General features: G+C 34.0%; 1 protein-coding gene across 1 annotated transcript; it reads left to right on the top strand.

Annotated features, from left to right (window-relative positions):
- The first annotated feature begins 4,143 nt into the window (after positions 1-4,143).
- LOC149647115 (uncharacterized) lies at positions 4,144-18,624 on the top strand. The gene is made up of 6 exons (XM_089849598.1): positions 4,144-4,147; positions 4,804-5,021; positions 5,595-5,878; positions 7,498-7,654; positions 18,293-18,421; positions 18,493-18,624. The coding sequence occupies exons 1-6, from the start codon at positions 4,144-4,146 to the stop codon at positions 18,622-18,624; spliced, it is 924 nt and encodes a 307-aa protein (XP_089705724.1).
- The last annotated feature ends 293 nt before the right edge of the window (positions 18,625-18,917 follow it).

Here is an 18,917-nt window from a genome sequence, read left to right on the forward strand (position 1 = left end):
AAGTACAACAATACGTCATTCTAATTAAAGAAATTTGAAGCCAGACTGTCAGCTTGAAGGGAACCAACCAACGAGATAACTTATAGGCTGGGCCATAACAGGAATACATAGATTTAGTACTTGGAATCTATAAGAGGCCATAGAGCCCATACAAATATCTGATTGACTGTGAGGGGAAGCGCCAAAAACTTTTAAACCATCTGCTCCTCCTTCCTCGCGTCTCATTGGTTATGCGAATGTGTGGGACAGATCGAGATCATGACCTTTTAAGCTGTCGTCTGCATCAGTTTCGGCTCCGAAATGGTCGGCAAGTGAGAGAACTTGGAACGGTTTGACGTTAACGACGTTTTTGAGGCAGAAATTTCTCTAACTGTAACTAAAGTCGACGATTTAGAAGTTAGTGTAGTTCGAAATTCAGTATTGAAAACGAATGCTATAATAATTTCGAGAAAAGATGACGTTACCTCCCCTTAAACCCTAAGCCTTTGCATAGGGATACTGATGTTTTGTTTTTGTATAACTTTGGTGAAGAGTGGAAGGAAATAAATTTTTACTCCACCCTGTCAAAATATAGTAATATCGAGGTTTTAACGGAAAGCAAGTCACGCCTTTTTTTAGAAACGTAATCCTTGGTCTACTTGTTCAGACGACGCATCATGTTTACATTCGGGGTCACCGCGCATAGGTCTCGGGAGTCGCGGCGCTGGTCGCAAAATACGTCAAATAAATTATGCATGACGTCAACGGTGACGGTTTCTACACCGCCTCCCCTTTCAGTCACACACCCAGGCCCATAAAATGGCCTCTTAAGGATTCCAAGTAGTAAATCTATGTATTCCTGGCCATAATAGTAGCCACTTCGTTATCTACTAAATTAGCATACACGTCTGGTAAAAGGGAAAGAAATATTTAACAAAATGAGATTCGTAGTTTTATTCGAAAATTTGGCGGCCATGACTTTTCTTAAACTAAGAAGCAGAGCTATCCAGGGCAAAAGTTGAGCGTCTAAAATATTCAAATGAATAAGTATCGGAGCCCGCAAATAAAGAAGTATCCTACAACACCACAGATACAAATACAGAAGTATCCGACCCCACAGATACAAATTCAGAAGTATTTGACTTCACAGTTACAAATAGGGAAGTATCCGACCCGACAGGTATAAATACAGACGTATCCGACCCCACAGATACAAATACAAAAGTATCCGACCCCATAGATACAGAAGTAGAAATCTCGTCGGTTATGTCAGAAGTTTATAATATATGTTCCATAAGTTTGTAACTGGTTACTGAGAGATTGTCATGAAACGACGTAGGTGAATCGCCATAGATTATCGTAAAGCGACTCCTGGTGAGGCGCCGTCAAAAGTTTAGTACTGACTAAATAGGAAGATGGACCACAAAACCGAGTGTAGTCAATTCTCGCTTCCGTCGTTCTCGAACTAGCTCGAGCTGTAAGTCTCTCATTACGAAGTATTGGAAGGTGTCATACTTATGGAACATATCTCTTATAAACTTATGGTTCTATCAAGTCACTGGTAGAGCATCTTACTTTTTGTGCCAGCGACTCATGATTTTACGGGGTGATTGGCGTAATATCAGTTAAAAAGTTTAAATTAAAGGCGGCATATTCTGTTAACTTTTTAACCTACAAATAATAGTGAATATAATAGACAAATGGTTATGTTACAAAATAGTTTGTTATATGCTCTCTGAAAATTAACTTTAAGTTCGATTTCAATTCTCAGTTCATTCCATTATTTTACCTAAAACCTAACGGCAATAGGGATCGTCTTAGCGACTTCTATGGTTCTATTACGGATATCCTTAAGTCTATCGAAAAGCATTTAAAGTAAGTATGATAGACTTACTAAAACGTTCTGTGAAGGAGATTTTTGGCTGAGGTTTCTCAAACTAGCGTTATAAGTTTTCTTAACTATTAATCACAAGTAAAATCTATAATTTCGAAGTCATTATAACTTGCCCTATTCCTGAAAGATATTTTTATTTTGTGTCAGGATAACTTAAACTCAACAATTCGCAAACTGGAATAATCTAAATAAGCCAGATTTTCAAGTACATGTCGTACACTCGTATCTTTATCCCCTAATTCTGTTCGAAAACTAACCTAACCATTATGAATTCTTTCGTTTTCTCACTAAAACTTTTGTGAGTAAAAGCATAAGGCAATCATCCTTTTCAAGTACCCATCTATGGCTATTTGGTGAAACGTCTTTTCCCCTTTCATTTACGCCAGCGTTTCCAAAAGTTCTGGTGCCAAAAATGCCAAAGATCACCCTAATTCGGTTCGAAAACTAACCTAACCATTATGAATTCTTTTGTTTTCTCACTAAAACTTTTGCGAGTAAAAGCATAAGCCAATCATCCTTTCAAGTACCCATCTATGGCTATTTGGTGAAACGTCTTTTCCCCTTTCATTTACGCCAGCGTTTCCAAAAGTTCTGGTGCCAAAAATGCCAAAGATCACCCTAATTCGGTTCGAATACTAACCTAACCATTATGAGTTCTTTTGTTTTCTCACTAAAACTTTTGCGAGTAAAAGCATAAGCCAATCATCCTTTTCAAGTACCCATCTATGGCTATTTGGTGAAACGTCTTTTCCCCTTTCATTTACGCCAGCGTTTCCAAAAGATCTGGTGCCAAAAATGCCAAAGATCACCCTAATTCGGTTCGAAAACTAACCTAACCATTATGAATTCTTTTGTTTTCTCACTAAAACTTTTGCGAGTAAAAGCATAAGCCAATCATCCTCTTCAAGTATTCATCTATGGCTATTTGGTGAAACGTCTTTTCCCCTTTCATTTACGCCAGCGTTTCCAAAAGATCTGGTGCCAAAAATGCCAAAGATCACCCTAATTCGGTTCGAAAACCATTTATGAATTCTATTGATTTCCCACTACAACAATTGCGAGTAGTACCATAAGCCAATCATACTCTTTAAGTACCCATCTATGACTATTGTTTTCACCCACCCGCTATGCTAAGCTCTATGAGGTTAATCGTCGTTTGTCCCACGGTCCGAACCGCCACTTTGATTCTAGGTTGGAATGAGACAGAGTAAGAGCTGCTGGTGGACAGACTGTAATATTTCACGAAAAAATTGTAAGAGTTTAAAAACGTTCAGATTAATTTTTTTAAATTGACATTCCTTTCTAAGATACTTAAAAATGCGAAAACAAAACTACAACTGACTTTCTTTCGAGATTGCATGCCAAGATTATAGCTCTGAATGATTACAAAAAATAAGTTTAGTCACGTGATTTAGATAACGTTTAAAGCATTAAAGTCTAACAATTCTAGTTATTTTATGACCTAATTTTTATCTATTTTTTATAACAATATTTTACACAGACTAACCCTCTATAAAAGCCATTTAGGCATAGCTACATCGAGTCTAAGACACATCTGTTAGTCCTTGTAACTGAAACAGAGTCACTACTTTTAAGTTGCGTTTGTTTCGCATAATGTTCGAAACCAGCCTGACGAACTCTAAACGTTCTATGAAGCGGTTTAGTTGTAACTGAACAAGCGCGTAGGTGTAACGTGTTAGTATTAGGCTATTTTCTGCGATAAGCCAACCAAGTAGTTTTCAAAATATTGTTTTCTAATTTTGTACTTTTTTAAAAAAAATTTGCAGCGTTACATTTGAAAATGTAAGTAATTTATAACTTTAATTTATCCATTTCACAGAGTAAATATAAGCGAAACCTAACGTTTGAGCAGTAGAATATCTTTCTAAATAATATCATCTGGTAGAACGAGTAGAAAACCGCAATAGATTAATATTTTTCACGTAACAAACTGAATTAAACAAATATCTAGGTACAGAATGTTTGTTAACTTTCCGTGCCAGTCGTTGCTAAAATGGACCTTATACACTTACTGATACCGCATAAGTGCTCTTCTGTTTTCAGTTTCTTATTATTAATATTATGTGGGTCTAAAAATTATAGTCCTATGGGTTGTGGGATTTGAATGCACACCCCAGCGCTATTTCGTACAAACAGTCAAAGAAATATGAATCAACGGCAGAGCTGTATTACCCCAAAGCAATAATGTTTTCGCAACTACCTTCCACGATGCGGGAAAGCTTTCTTACAAATATTTTCACCATACCTTCATGGGTGAGCAAAGATATTCAATTTACTTCTTCTCAACTAACTCAAAAACTAAAGATGAAAATTCAAACTCTCATTTTCATTCTGCAATAACTTGAATTTTCCCCCATTTCTGTATTCTATACATTACTTAACTGCAGTGATTTGCGGCATAACTTCATAAGATATGTTTCATAAGTTTGTCCCTGGTTACTGAGAGCTTGTCACGAAGTGACGTAGGTGAAACGTCATTCTCATAAAGCAACGCCTGGTGAGGTGCTGTCAAAGGCTTAGTGTAGACTAAATAGGACGATGGACTGCATAACCTAGTGTATTCAATTCTCGCTTGTAGTTCTCGAACTAGCTCTCAGTAAGCCTATGTAGTGTCATACTTATGGAACAAATCTTATAAACCTATGTTTTGCGGTGATGAACGCAATTTTCGTGAAATTGTTTAGTAAAAGCTGTTCACAATGGAATAATTTCAAACATTATTATTCAGTTCCTTGGACTGTTATTCATGACGATTTTAATTCTCGCCGCTTTGACGAAATGGTTTGAAAAGTCGAATCAATTAGGATCATTCCTATGGATGTACTTCGCTCCTGTGTTACAAGCAAGCAAGTTTCAAACAAAGAATTCGCTTCAATTCCCTCTTCCAACTGTTTTCTTAACTTCCGCAGGTTGGGTTGTAAAACTGAATCATGGAATATCCAAGCATTTACTGAATACTTGGTTTCTTACTTTAATCGTGACGAACAGTGCTCTTTTGTCATTCATCACCGCTGATGTTTTGATTGGCCAGAAAACTATCATTAACAATTTGAAAGACATATTGCTCGTTAAAGACCTTAAATTCTACACATCTAAGTATTCCACTGCCATGATTGACTTCTTAAACGTAAGATATAGGTTTTGAGCAATTGTGACCCAGAGCCAATGTACATCGAGTTAGTTTGAAATTATGCCAGTGCCATCATCTAAATCATAAATTCATAAGATATGTTCCACATGTTTGCCACTGGTTACTGAGAGCTTGTCATGAAACGTATTTGAAACGTCATAGATATGAGTTTATCACTGATTACTGAGAGCTTGTCATGAAGTGTCGTAGGCCATAGATTCTCCTAAAGCGACGCATGATGAGGCTTAGTACAGACTAAATAGGAAGATGGACTATAAAACCGCGCTTAGTCAATTCTCGCGTCGTTGCAGAACAAGCTCTCAGTAAGTCTCTAGAAGCTTTCCAGGAATCAATGACGTTTCATCTACGTCACTTCATGACAAGCTCTCAGTAACCAGTGACAGACTTATCGAACATATCTTATGAACTTACGATATTATTTAATGGATTATTTTTGACTTTAAAAACTAAAAGTAGAATTTTACCTTCAATTACTTCACTTTCTACAATTTTTTTAATTTCGCAATCTGGATGGTCAAAAATATATCTTTGACTTCTGTTTTAATAAAGACTATACCCGGAATTGAAGGCAAGGAAATTTACGGAAGACGTATAAAGAATAAACCTGTTATGAGAGATTTTATGGCGAGTGTGTCGAAGGGAAAGGGGGTGTATGTCGTCTGGAATGATGAAATAGATGATGTCGAAAACTACTGCAAGGAAACTCAAACGAAAGAAGATGCCCAGCCTTTGTTTTACAAGTCGCCATTTCCCTTAACAACGATTTCTATGGCGTTTCAAATCAGAAGAAATAATTCCATCAACAAGGGCATGTTGGAGAACATCAATAGAATGTAAGAGCGCGCGAAAAATTGTATTCGTCTTTTCCCTAAACTAAAAATCCAAAAAAAAAAAAATCCACAATGTGAACTAGGATGAGAAATAAGGATTTGTTTTAAACTGGACATGTGACCAGTAGAGCCCAAGCACTTTAATTAAATGAACAGGACACTATCCACTTAAAATGCGTAACCTTGGAAGCTTCTTAATTAATAAAGTGGCCAGAAGGCCAGTAGACCCCAGACATTTAATTTTTAACTGGCCCATCTAATGTTTAGAGTGCACATTAGTCCAGGGCCGCCGCTTTATTTTAAATGTAATGATTGAAATTGGCTTATAATTACATCTGGCAAGGACGATGTATTGGTTGGAAGAGAAGTATGGTGTTAAAAAATCCTGCCCGAACTACTTTTAAGATAACAAAAAATCAAAGGCTACGCGAATAGTCTCGTTTTTAGGAATATATCTTCCTTGCATTACCATTTACCATAAGTTCATAATTTATGTTCCATAAGTTTGTCACTGCTTACTGAGGGCATAACCAAATGTAGGAAGTGTCATACTTATGGGAAATATCCTATAAACTTATGCTATTCAGAATGTGATAAAAACAATCAACTAATTATTTTGATAGTAAACACTCTAGTTTGCTTAGTTTCGATAAAACTTTATTCGAAAATTAAGTTTCATTGTGGCACAATTATGTGTAAGCAGGGTTAGATTTAACTTTAGAAGTAGGAATGGAGAACAGAGTAATCTGGACGCGCGTCAAAGTCGCGGGAAAAGGGGGGGGGGGTAAAAACTTTTCGTTACGTGTTGGGGGAGGGGCTATATACTGGGCTATGAGTCGGACTGAAGTAAATACTAACCGTTCTCTATTCCTACTTCTAGAATTAAATTATCCACGGGCCACTAAACTAAGAGGACATTCCAGCTCTGTTATCGGGCGTCTCTCTAGGCAAACGCTTTTTACTAGTGTCGCCTCTAGCGGACTTTTTTAAAAAGCGGAAGCACGTCATTTCGGTAACAAGTCTAGTGAGGCTGGAAAACAGTATTTTTGAAAAAATAGCGTCCATTTTTAAATTTCCCGTAGCTCGAGAAAGGCGGGCTATCTGGTGCGACTGTGCGTTTCTGGTGTTGTGTTTTAGAAAGTTAGTTTACTTTTTAAATGTAATAGTTTACAATTGTGATTAATATTGAAAACAGATACGCACCCTTAAAACCTGGAGCCCTAACACTAGTTGACTGTTAGGTAAAAATGTAAACATCTTAGCACGCCAGCGCTCGGTATAAACTGTAGCAGAAGACAGAGTCAAAGTTCACAGGTTAAATGTATTTCAGGGTAGATGGCGCTGCGGTACGTGTTGCAAGTTCCGGTTCAACCACCTTTTCCCCTCCTAACTCACATAGGAGCCCGTTTTTTTGAAGGGACGAGCCAATTGTATACGCAAAGCTAGAGGTGAAATGTCCTCTTAGTTTAGTGGCCCGTGATCTATCCCTGGTGTAAGTTTCAATTATCTTTTAAGAAAATTAATTTCCCAAATATCAGTCAAATATGTGGCTGAAGTAAACGTAAAACCTAAAGCGCAACTAATACAAAATGATGAAAAACTTAAATATTTAACTTTTGCAGAATTCGATTTGCGGCGTCTGCTTGCTTGTGCGATAAAGCTTTGGAACTACATTATTGGTTGACGGACTCTAGATGCGTCACTTCGGAAACTAACTTCGAAAATGAAGAATTCAACGACAGTGACGACCAAACGCGTCTCTTAATAATCATATTTTCAGTCAGTCTTATTCCGGCGGTGTTAGTTTTAATCTATGAAGTCATTAGGGGATTTTAACTGCTCTTGTAGTAGATCACGGGAATTACAAGCGTATAAGCTACTTTTGGTTATGAAAATGAACTCTGAAAATGTATTGTGGAATTGCACGGTTTCAATATTGAACTAAAATTTCATATCTGTTAATTATTTCTTTTGGTTAAAGATAAGTGATAAGACTTAAGTCAATTTATTAATTAATGTTAATATCCAAGGCACTAGGGTAATCAACTCTTAGCTAACCCCGTACCTCCTCCACTGCCAGCTCGCATAGGGGAAACGTGGTGACACTTTAACTGTTCAACCCACAATTCACGACAACATTGCCTAGGTTAGTGTAATTGGCTTCAGTAGCATTGCGCCGAATCCCCATCAACCGGCCCCGATCCCATTCGACCGAAAAACCTGCACTTTGGCGGATTTACGATTCTGTCCAATGGGACTTTCCCATTGCACCGTAAAACGCGCACTTCGGCGAATTTAGGATACGGTCCATTGAGAATTTGAGACATTAATCTTTGGTTAAATATCCCCGATGAATTTAAATATATTTAATTCCGGAAACACAAAGATTTTATCTTCTCTAGCAAAAATTAAATTAACTTAATGCAATTTAAGGCCGACTTAAAATGAACTCTAGATACAAACATTTTCTAAATTATTATTTTAAAATTAAGGATTATAAGAACAAAATAGTAGTAAATCAGCAAAATATGACATTATAAAACTAATTGCTAATATTCATTTATTTTTTATGTTATATTCATCATGAAAATACTTTAAGCCAGCCGATTTACTGTACTTCAAGTGAATAACCGCTCCAAAGAGGAAGAGACGTCCTCAAAACCAAACATAACATAACCTACCCTAACCTAACCTGGTTTTGAACAAGAACGTTTCATTGGATGAATGCGTTTTTGTTTAATCCTTAACCCATGCCCAAATAGTCAAGTCCAATGTTCAACAAACTGGGAAGAGGGTCAAGCATTTAATTGATTCCAGGTGGTTGACCCGAGGGCATTATCCGGACAAGTCTCAACAAGTTATGTTTTTGTATCGTTAGCAGAAAGACAACATATCATTAGACCGAAGCATTAACCTAATACGTACTATATTTATCAAAATTATCGACCTCGTATTAAAAAATTTGTGGAAATCGTAAAACGGTAATGTAAGAAGCATCATTCACAAAGCATTTCGTGTTAGAAGTAAAAATCCATCGAAACGTTTTTGATCAACTACGAGACATTTCTTCGAAACGAAAACGATAATTTTCAATTCCTAAAAACCCTTAGGAATACATGGGAAATTGAATAGACCACCGAAACGAAATCAGCCCTCTAGGTTACATTTTACCGAAACGAAACGCGTCATTTGAAAAACATTTCAAATTGTCAAAAACGTTGAGTTAAATTCTACTAAGATAAGCAATTCGTGTTAGTAAAAAACAATCGAAACGTATTTGATCAACTACGTTATATTTCTTCGAAACGAAATCGGTCATTTAAAATTCCTAAAATCAAATTGGAATACATGGGAAAATGAATAAACCATCGAAACGAAATCAGTCGCTTAGGATACATTTTACCGAAACGAAACGCGTCATTTGAAAAACATTTCAAATTGTTAAAAACGTTGAGTTAAATTTTACTAAGATATGCAATTCGTGTTAGAAGTAAAAAACAATCGAAACGTATTTGATCAACTACGTTATATTTCTTCGAAACGAAATCGGTCATTTAAAATTCCTAAAATCAAATAGGAATACATGGGAAAATGAATAAACCATCGAAACGAAATCAGTCGCTTAGGATACATTTTACCGAAACGAAACGCGTCATTCGAAAAACATTTCAAATTGTTAAAAACGTTGAGTTAAATTCTACTAAGATATGCAATTCGTGTTAGAAGTAAAAAACAATCGAAACGTATTTGATCAACTACGTTATATTTCTTCGAAACGAAATCGGTCATTTAAAATTCCTAAAATCAAATAGGAATACATGGGAAAATGAATAAACCATCGAAACGAAATCAGTCGCTTAGGATACATTTTACCGAAACGAAACGCGTCATTCGAAAAACATTTCAAATTGTTAAAAACGTTGAGTTAAATTCTACTAAGATATGCAATTCGTGTTAGAAGTAAAAAACAATCGAAACGTATTTGATCAACTACGTTATATTTCTTCGAAACGAAATCGGTCATTTAAAATTCCTAAAATCAAATAGGAATACATGGGAAAATGAATAAACCATCGAAACGAAATCAGTCGCTTAGGATACATTTTACCGAAACGAAACGCGTCATTCGAAAAACATTTCAAATTGTTAAAAACGTTGAGTTAAATTCTACTAAGATATGCAATTCGTGTTAGAAGTAAAAAACAATCGAAACGTATTTGATCAACTACGTTATATTTCTTCGAAACGAAATCGGTCATTTAAAATTCCTAAAATCAAATAGGAATACATGGGAAAATGAATAAACCATCGAAACGAAATCAGTCGCTTAGGATACATTTTACCGAAACGAAACGCGTCATTTGAAAGACATTTCAAATTGTTAAAAACGTTGAGTTAAATTCTACTAAGATATGCAATTCGTGTTAAAAGTAAAAAACAATCGAAACGTATTTGATCAACTACGTTATATTTCTTCGAAACGAAATCGGTCATTTAAAATTCCTAAAATCAAATAGGAATACATGGGAAAATGAATAAACCATCGAAACGAAATAAGTCGCTTAGGATACATTTTAACGAAACGAAACGCGTCATTTGAAAAACATTTCAAATTGTTAAAAACGTTGAGTTAAATTCTACTAAGATATGCAATTCGTGTTAGAAGTAAAAAACAATCGAAACGTATTTGATCAACTACGTTATATTTCTTCGAAACGAAATCGGTCATTTAAAATTCCTAAAATCAAATAGGAATACATGGGAAAATGAATAAACCATCGAAACGAAATCAGTCGCTTAGGATACATTTTAACGAAACGAAACGCGTCATTTGAAAAACATTTCAAATTGTTTAAAACGTTGAGTTAAATTCTACTAAGATATGCAATTCGTGTTAGAAGTAAAAAACAATCGAAACCTATTTGATCAACTACGTTATATTTCTTCGAAACGAAATCGGTCATTTAAAATTCCTAAAATCAAATAGGAATACATGGGAAAATGAATAAACCATCGAAACGAAATCAGTCGCTTAGGATACATTTTAACGAAACGAAACGCGTCATTTGAAAAACATTTCAAATTGTTAAAAACGTTGAGTTAAATTCTACTAAGATATGCAATTCGTGTTAGAAGTAAAAAACAATCGAAACGTATTTGATCAACTACGTTATATTTCTTCGAAACGAAATCGGTCTTTAAAATTCCTAAAATCAAATAGGAATACATGGGAAAATGAATAAACCATCGAAACGAAATCAGTCGCTTAGGATACATTTTAACGAAACGAAACGCGTCATTTGAAAAACATTTCAAATTGTTAAAAACGTTGAGTTAAATTCTACTAAGATATGCAATTCGTGTTAGAAGTAAAAAACAATCGAAACGTATTTGATCAACTACGTTATATTTCTTCGAAACGAAATCGGTCATTTAAAATTCCTAAAATCAAATAGGAATACATGGGAAAATGAATAAACCATCGAAACGAAATCAGTCGCTTAGGATACATTTTAACGAAACGAAACGCGTCATTTGAAAAACATTTCAAATTGTTAAAAACGTTGAGTTAAATTCTACTAAGATATGCAATTCGTGTTAGAAGTAAAAAACAATCGAAACGTATTTGATCAACTACGTTATATTTCTTCGAAACGAAATCGGTCATTTAAAATTCCTAAAATCAAATAGGAATACATGGGAAAATGAATAAACCATCGAAACGAAATCAGTCGCTTAGGATACATTTTACCGAAACGAAACGCGTCATTTGAAAAACATTTCAAATTGTTAAAAACGTTGAGTTAAATTCTACTAAGATATGCAATTCGTGTTAGAAGTAAAAAACAATCGAAACGTATTTGATCAACTACGTTATATTTCTTCGAAACGAAATCGGTCATTTAAAATTCCTAAAATCAAATAGGAATACATGGGAAAATGAATAAACCATCGAAACGAAATCAGTCGCTTAGGATACATTTTAACGAAACGAAACGCGTCATTTGAAAAACATTTCAAATTGTTAAAAACGTTGAGTTAAATTCTACTAAGATATGCAATTCGTGTTAGAAGTAAAAAACAATCGAAACGTATTTGATCAACTACGTTATATTTCTTCGAAACGAAATCGGTCATTTAAAATTCCTAAAATCAAATAGGAATACATGGGAAAATGAATAAACCATCGAAACGAAATCAGTCGCTTAGGATACATTTTACCGAAACGAAACGCGTCATTTGAAAAACATTTCAAATTGTTAAAAACGTTGAGTTAAATTCTACTAAGATATGCAATTCGTGTTAGAAGTAAAAAACAATCGAAACGTATTTGATCAACTACGTTATATTTCTTCGAAACGAAATCGGTCATTTAAAATTCCTAAAATCAAATAGGAATACATGGGAAAATGAATAAACCATCGAAACGAAATCAGTCGCTTAGGATACATTTTAACGAAACGAAACGCGTCATTTGAAAAACATTTCAAATTGTTAAAAACGTTGAGTTAAATTCTACTAAGATATGCAATTCGTGTTAGAAGTAAAAAACAATCGAAACCTATTTGATCAACTACGTTATATTTCTTCGAAACGAAATCGGTCATTTAAAATTCCTAAAATCAAATAGGAATACATGGGAAAATGAATAAACCATCGAAACGAAATCAGTCGCTTAGGATACATTTTAACGAAACGAAACGCGTCATTTGAAAAACATTTCAAATTGTTAAAAACGTTGAGTTAAATTCTACTAAGATATGCAATTCGTGTTAGAAGTAAAAAACAATCGAAACGTATTTGATCAACTACGTTATATTTCTTCGAAACGAAATCGGTCTTTAAAATTCCTAAAATCAAATAGGAATACATGGGAAAATGAATAAACCATCGAAACGAAATCAGTCGCTTAGGATACATTTTAACGAAACGAAACGCGTCATTTGAAAAACATTTCAAATTGTTAAAAACGTTGAGTTAAATTCTACTAAGATATGCAATTCGTGTTAGAAGTAAAAAACAATCGAAACGTATTTGATCAACTACGTTATATTTCTTCGAAACGAAATCGGTCATTTAAAATTCCTAAAATCAAATAGGAATACATGGGAAAATGAATAAACCATCGAAACGAAATCAGTCGCTTAGGATACATTTTAACGAAACGAAACGCGTCATTTGAAAAACATTTCAAATTGTTAAAAACGTTGAGTTAAATTCTACTAAGATATGCAATTCGTGTTAGAAGTAAAAAACAATCGAAACGTATTTGATCAACTACGTTATATTTCTTCGAAACGAAATCGGTCATTTAAAATTCCTAAAATCAAATAGGAATACATGGGAAAATGAATAAACCATCGAAACGAAATCAGTCGCTTAGGATACATTTTACCGAAACGAAACGCGTCATTTGAAAAACATTTCAAATTGTTAAAAACGTTGAGTTAAATTCTACTAAGATATGCAATTCGTGTTAGAAGTAAAAAACAATCGAAACGTATTTGATCAACTACGTTATATTTCTTCGAAACTAAATCGGTCATTTAAAATTCCTAAAATCAAATAGGAATACATGGGAAAATGAATAAACCATCGAAACGAAATCAGTCGCTTAGGATACATTTTAACGAAACGAAACGCGTCATTTGAAAAACATTTCAAATTGTTAAAAACGTTGAGTTAAATTCTACTAAGATATGCAATTCGTGTTAGAAGTAAAAAACAATCGAAACGTATTTGATCAACTACGTTATATTTCTTCGAAACGAAATCGGTCATTTAAAATTCCTAAAATCAAATAGGAATACATGGGAAAATGAATAAACCATCGAAACGAAATCAGTCGCTTAGGATACATTTTACCGAAACGAAACGCGTCATTTGAAAAACATTTCAAATTGTTAAAAACGTTGAGTTAAATTCTACTAAGATATGCAATTCGTGTTAGAAGTAAAAAACAATCGAAACGTATTTGATCAACTACGTTATATTTCTTCGAAACGAAATCGGTCATTTAAAATTCCTAAAATCAAATAGGAATACATGGGAAAATGAATAAACCATCGAAACGAAATCAGTCGCTTAGGATACATTTTAACGAAACGAAACGCGTCATTTGAAAAACATTTCAAATTGTTAAAACCGTTGAGTTAAATTCTACTAAGATATGCAATTCGTGTTAGAAGTAAAAAACAATCGAAACGTATTTGATCAACTACGTTATATTTCTTCGAAACGAAATCGGTCATTTAAAATTCCTAAAATCAAATAGGAATACATGGGAAAATGAATAAACCATCGAAACGAAATCAGTCGCTTAGGATACATTTTAACGAAACGAAACGCGTCATTTGAAAAACATTTCAAATTGTTAAAAACGTTGAGTTAAATTCTACTAAGATATGCAATTCGTGTTAGAAGTAAAAAACAATCGAAACATATTTGATCAACTACGTTATATTTCTTCGAAACGAAATCGGTCATTTAAAATTCCTAAAATCAAATAGGAATACATGGGAAAATGAATAAACCATCGAAACGAAATCAGTCGCTTAGGATACATTTTAACGAAACGAAACGCGTCATTTGAAAAACATTTCAAATTGTTAAAAATGTTGAGTTAAATTCTACTAAGATATGCAATTCGTGTTAGAAGTAAAAAACAATCGAAACGTATTTGATCAACTACGTTATATTTCTTCGAAACGAAATCGGTCATTTAAAATTCCTAAAATCAAATAGGAATACATGGGAAAATGAATAAACCATCGAAACGAAATCAGTCGCTTAGGATACATTTTAACGAAACGAAACGCGTCATTTGAAAAACATTTCAAATTGTTAAAAACGTTGAGTTAAATTCTACTAAGATATGCAATTCGTGTTAGAAGTAAAAAACAATCGAAACGTATTTGATCAACTACGTTATATTTCTTCGAAACGAAATCGGTCATTTAAAATTCCTAAAATCAAATAGGAATACATGGGAAAATGAATAAACCATCGAAACGAAATCAGTCGCTTAGGATACATTTTACCGAAACGAAACGCGTCATTTGAAAAACATTTCAAATTGTTAAAAACGTTGAGTTAAATTTTACTAAGATATGCAATTCGTGTTAGAAGTAAAAAACAATCGAAACGTATTTGATCAACTACGTTATATTTCTTCGAAACGAAATCGGTCATTTAAAATTCCTAAAATCAAATAGGAATACATGGGAAAATGAATAAACCATCGAAACGAAATCAGTCGCTTAGGATACATTTTACCGAAACGAAACGCGTCATTTGAAAAACATTTCAAATTGTTAAAAACGTTGAGTTAAATTCTACTAAGATATGCAATTCGTGTTAGAAGTAAAAAACAATCGAAACGTATTTGATCAACTACGTTATATTTCTTCGAAACGAAATCGGTCATTTAAAATTCCTAAAATCAAATAGGAATACATGGGAAAATGAATAAACCATCGAAACGAAATCAGTCGCTTAGGATACATTTTAACGAAACGAAACGCGTCATTTGAAAAACATTTCAAATTGTTAAAAACGTTGAGTTAAATTCTACTAAGATATGCAATTCGTGTTAGAAGTAAAAAACAATCGAAACGTATTTGATCAACTACGTTATATTTCTTCGAAACGAAATCGGTCATTTAAAATTCCTAAAATCAAATAGGAATACATGGGAAAATGAATAAACCATCGAAACGAAATCAGTCGCTTAGGATACATTTTAACGAAACGAAACGCGTCATTTGAAAAACATTTCAAATTGTTAAAAACGTTGAGTTAAATTCTACTAAGATATGCAATTCGTGTTAGAAGTAAAAAACAATCGAAACGTTTTTGATCAACTACGTTATATTTCTTCGAAACGAAATCGGTCATTTAAAATTCCTAAAATCAAATAGGAATACATGGGAAAATGAATAAACCATCGAAACGAAATCAGTCGCTTAGGATACATTTTAACGAAACGAAACGCGTCATTTGAAAAACATTTCAAATTGTTAAAAACGTTGAGTTAAATTCTACTAAGATATGCAATTCGTGTTAGAAGTAAAAAACAATCGAAACGTATTTGATCAACTACGTTATATTTCTTCGAAACGAAATCGGTCATTTAAAATTCCTAAAATCAATTAGGAATACATGGGAAAATGAATAAACCATCGAAACGAAATCAGTCGCTTAGGATACATTTTAACGAAACGAAACGCGTCATTTGAAAAACATTTCAAATTGTTAAAAACGTTGAGTTAAATTCTACTAAGATATGCAATTCGTGTTAGAAGTAAAAAACAATCGAAACGTATTTGATCAACTACGTTATATTTCTTCGAAACGAAATCGGTCATTTAAAATTCCTAAAATCAATTAGGAATACATGGGAAAATGAATAAACCATCGAAACGAAATCAGTCGCTTAGGATACATTTTACCGAAACGAAACGCGTCATTTGAAAAACATTTCAAATTGTTAAAAACGTTGAGTTATATTTTAGCTAAATTTACCAAAATTACTCTATATTTCACCAAAAACTCTTTTAATTTCGGCAAAATTTCACACCGATTAAGAATTTGGGATACATACCTTAACGGTGCATACTCCACCCAAGGGGGGTGGGGGGGTAGGGAATCAACAAAGATCTTAAGGGCATAATAAAATGATTGTAAAAATAACTCACTCTGACTCGCTCAAGGCCGGGTCCGTTACCATTAGGTGCGGGAGTTTCCTACGCTCTCCCCATCCCCATTGTATGTTGTGAGTTGTTATGGAGTCAAGTACACAAAGGTTGTCAAGAATACGTCAGATCTTGGAGATCAACCCCTAAAAACTACTTATTGTACTATTTATTTTATTGATCTTGGGAATGCTGGAATCCTGAATCTCTGGGCTGCGTTCAGTAACACTCGTCAGGAAAAACATCGATGTTTGGGAAAATGAAATCGGTGTTCTTTTGACGTCATGATGACGTTGCAGTTGTTGAACGGCACAATTTTGTGTAATCGATGCTTTTCTTAATGGCGACGATATTATGATAACGTTACGGCAGAGGCTTAAATAATAAATCCGAACTATTTACAAAGATATTGTACTTCAATTTATCAATTAAATCAAAATTCTGTCAGAATCCATTTTTTACCAAAATAAAATATTGCTTTTCAGTATTATTATCCATTAAGGATAATATTTGTCAATTCTTCATTATTTCAAATTGGTGGAGATTGGGATGTAGTCCCCCCATTTTTGGTAGCGGCGCAAAATTACGAAATTTACGTCATGAATCCGATGCTCATCAAAAAAACCTCCTCTCACAGCTGATTTTTCTGATGGGCATCCGATGAGCATCATGACGTCACGCCCAAAGACGCGAAAAACCGTTCAGTAAGACATCGATGTCATCTTTTAGTCATCGATGTTTTTAATGCCGGTTATTGAACGCAGCCCTGGTTTCAGAGTTTGGACTAGATTGTTTGAAGAATGATGTCATCTTACAAACATGTTGAAACGCGCCCGTAAAGAATAACTTAATCCTTTTGTTAAGAAATACTCTTTGAAATCTCTTTTGTATTTTTAAAAAATAAATGTGTCACCTTTTTAATACTGTTTTGTTTTATTTCATATATTAAGTAATGGGAGGGGGGTAAAGATAGGGGTAGGAACTATCGGTGATAAGTAAATCGAATATTTCTATCATCATATTCATTCATCATCATGAACTCGGAGCTGCAGAGATATCATACTTTTTACTCCTGGCCACAAGATGGAAACTATGAAAAAGCTTTAAGCAGAGCGGGGTTTTATTCGTTACATACCGATGATCCAGTACAGTGCTTCGAATACAACGGCATTTTATTAGCCTGGAAACCCACCGATAATTCTTACGAAGAACATTTGAAACATTTCCCTAAGTGCAACTTTATCAGAGGTGGGCCCACAAAAAACATACCCTTTAGCTTAGATGAAACAGAGAAGTCAATAAATAACAAAATCAGGACCGAAGAAAAACACCTGAAAAACCCCAAGGAAACAGGGAAGAAATTTATCATACCTTTAAAGTTAAAACTACAGATCTCGAAAGATTTGTCTTGGAACTTTACGTTAGAAAACAACTAAACGCTTTGTATATCAAAGAAAAACTTAATGACTTACGTAAGATTTAAAAATAATATTAAAATTTATCATCTTCCTTACGAAGATAGAAGAAATTACTATAGGTTAAATCAAATGCAATTTAAAATGAAAATTGAAAAAATATCCTTATTATTAGAACCTATACTTTAAAAGCAAATAAATAACTTTTTACTTTATATTATAGTCTTTATAAATTTATTCCTACAAAAGCATCCTTTGTTAAAAGCTTACAAAACTATAAGCCTACACAATCAATCAAATATTGACAGGTTGAGAAAAAAAGAGGAGAGTACGAAAACCCGGTCCACGCCTTAACAGTGGCCGGCATCTTGTTTCCCATGCATATTTATGGATTTACAGAAGATGTAAAATATTATTTTGCTTTGGTCGGTGGCAAAGTAATTTATTAAAAAAAAATGTTGATAATATATACAGATGGTGTACAGAACTAGGCATTATCTTCTATAAGTTCCGAATTGAAAAAGGGGGAGGGGTTGCAAGAGCTGAAGAATCTCACTATCGACCAAACATCAAAGGTGAACCTAATTTAAGAGTGGAACTTTGCGTTGACAAAGCATCCATTTACCGCCAAGGACGCTAAAATATGCCGCACAGAAATACCCCACCAATTCAAATTTCCAGTCAAGATCATCACGAAGTGACGTAATCAACCCCCCCCCCCGCATCCCCCAACCCATTCCTATTTCTAATTTGGTCTATTAGAATAAAGCCCCTCTCTGCTTGAAGCTTTTTTATAGTTTCCATCTTGTGGCCAGGAGTAAAAATTATGATATCTCTGCAGCTCCGAGTTCATGATGATGAATGAATATGATGATAGAAATATTCGATTTATTTATCACCAATAGTTCCTAACCCTCTCTTTTACCCCCACAT

The sequence above is a fragment of the Phalangium opilio genome, unplaced genomic scaffold (genome assembly GCF_054372755.1).
Source record: "Phalangium opilio isolate 3A_F unplaced genomic scaffold, DU_Popi_V2 ptg000089l_1, whole genome shotgun sequence".
Taxonomy (NCBI): Eukaryota; Metazoa; Arthropoda; class Arachnida; order Opiliones; family Phalangiidae; genus Phalangium; species Phalangium opilio.

Excerpts from the sequence above, each read along its gene's own strand:
- LOC149647115 (XM_089849598.1), top strand. Across the intron at positions 5,022-5,594 it reads CCATGATTGACTTCTTAAAC|ACTATACCCGGAATTGAAGG; the intron begins GTAAGATATAGG and ends GTTTTAATAAAG. Across the intron at positions 5,879-7,497 it reads TTGGAGAACATCAATAGAAT|AATTCGATTTGCGGCGTCTG; the intron begins GTAAGAGCGCGC and ends TAACTTTTGCAG.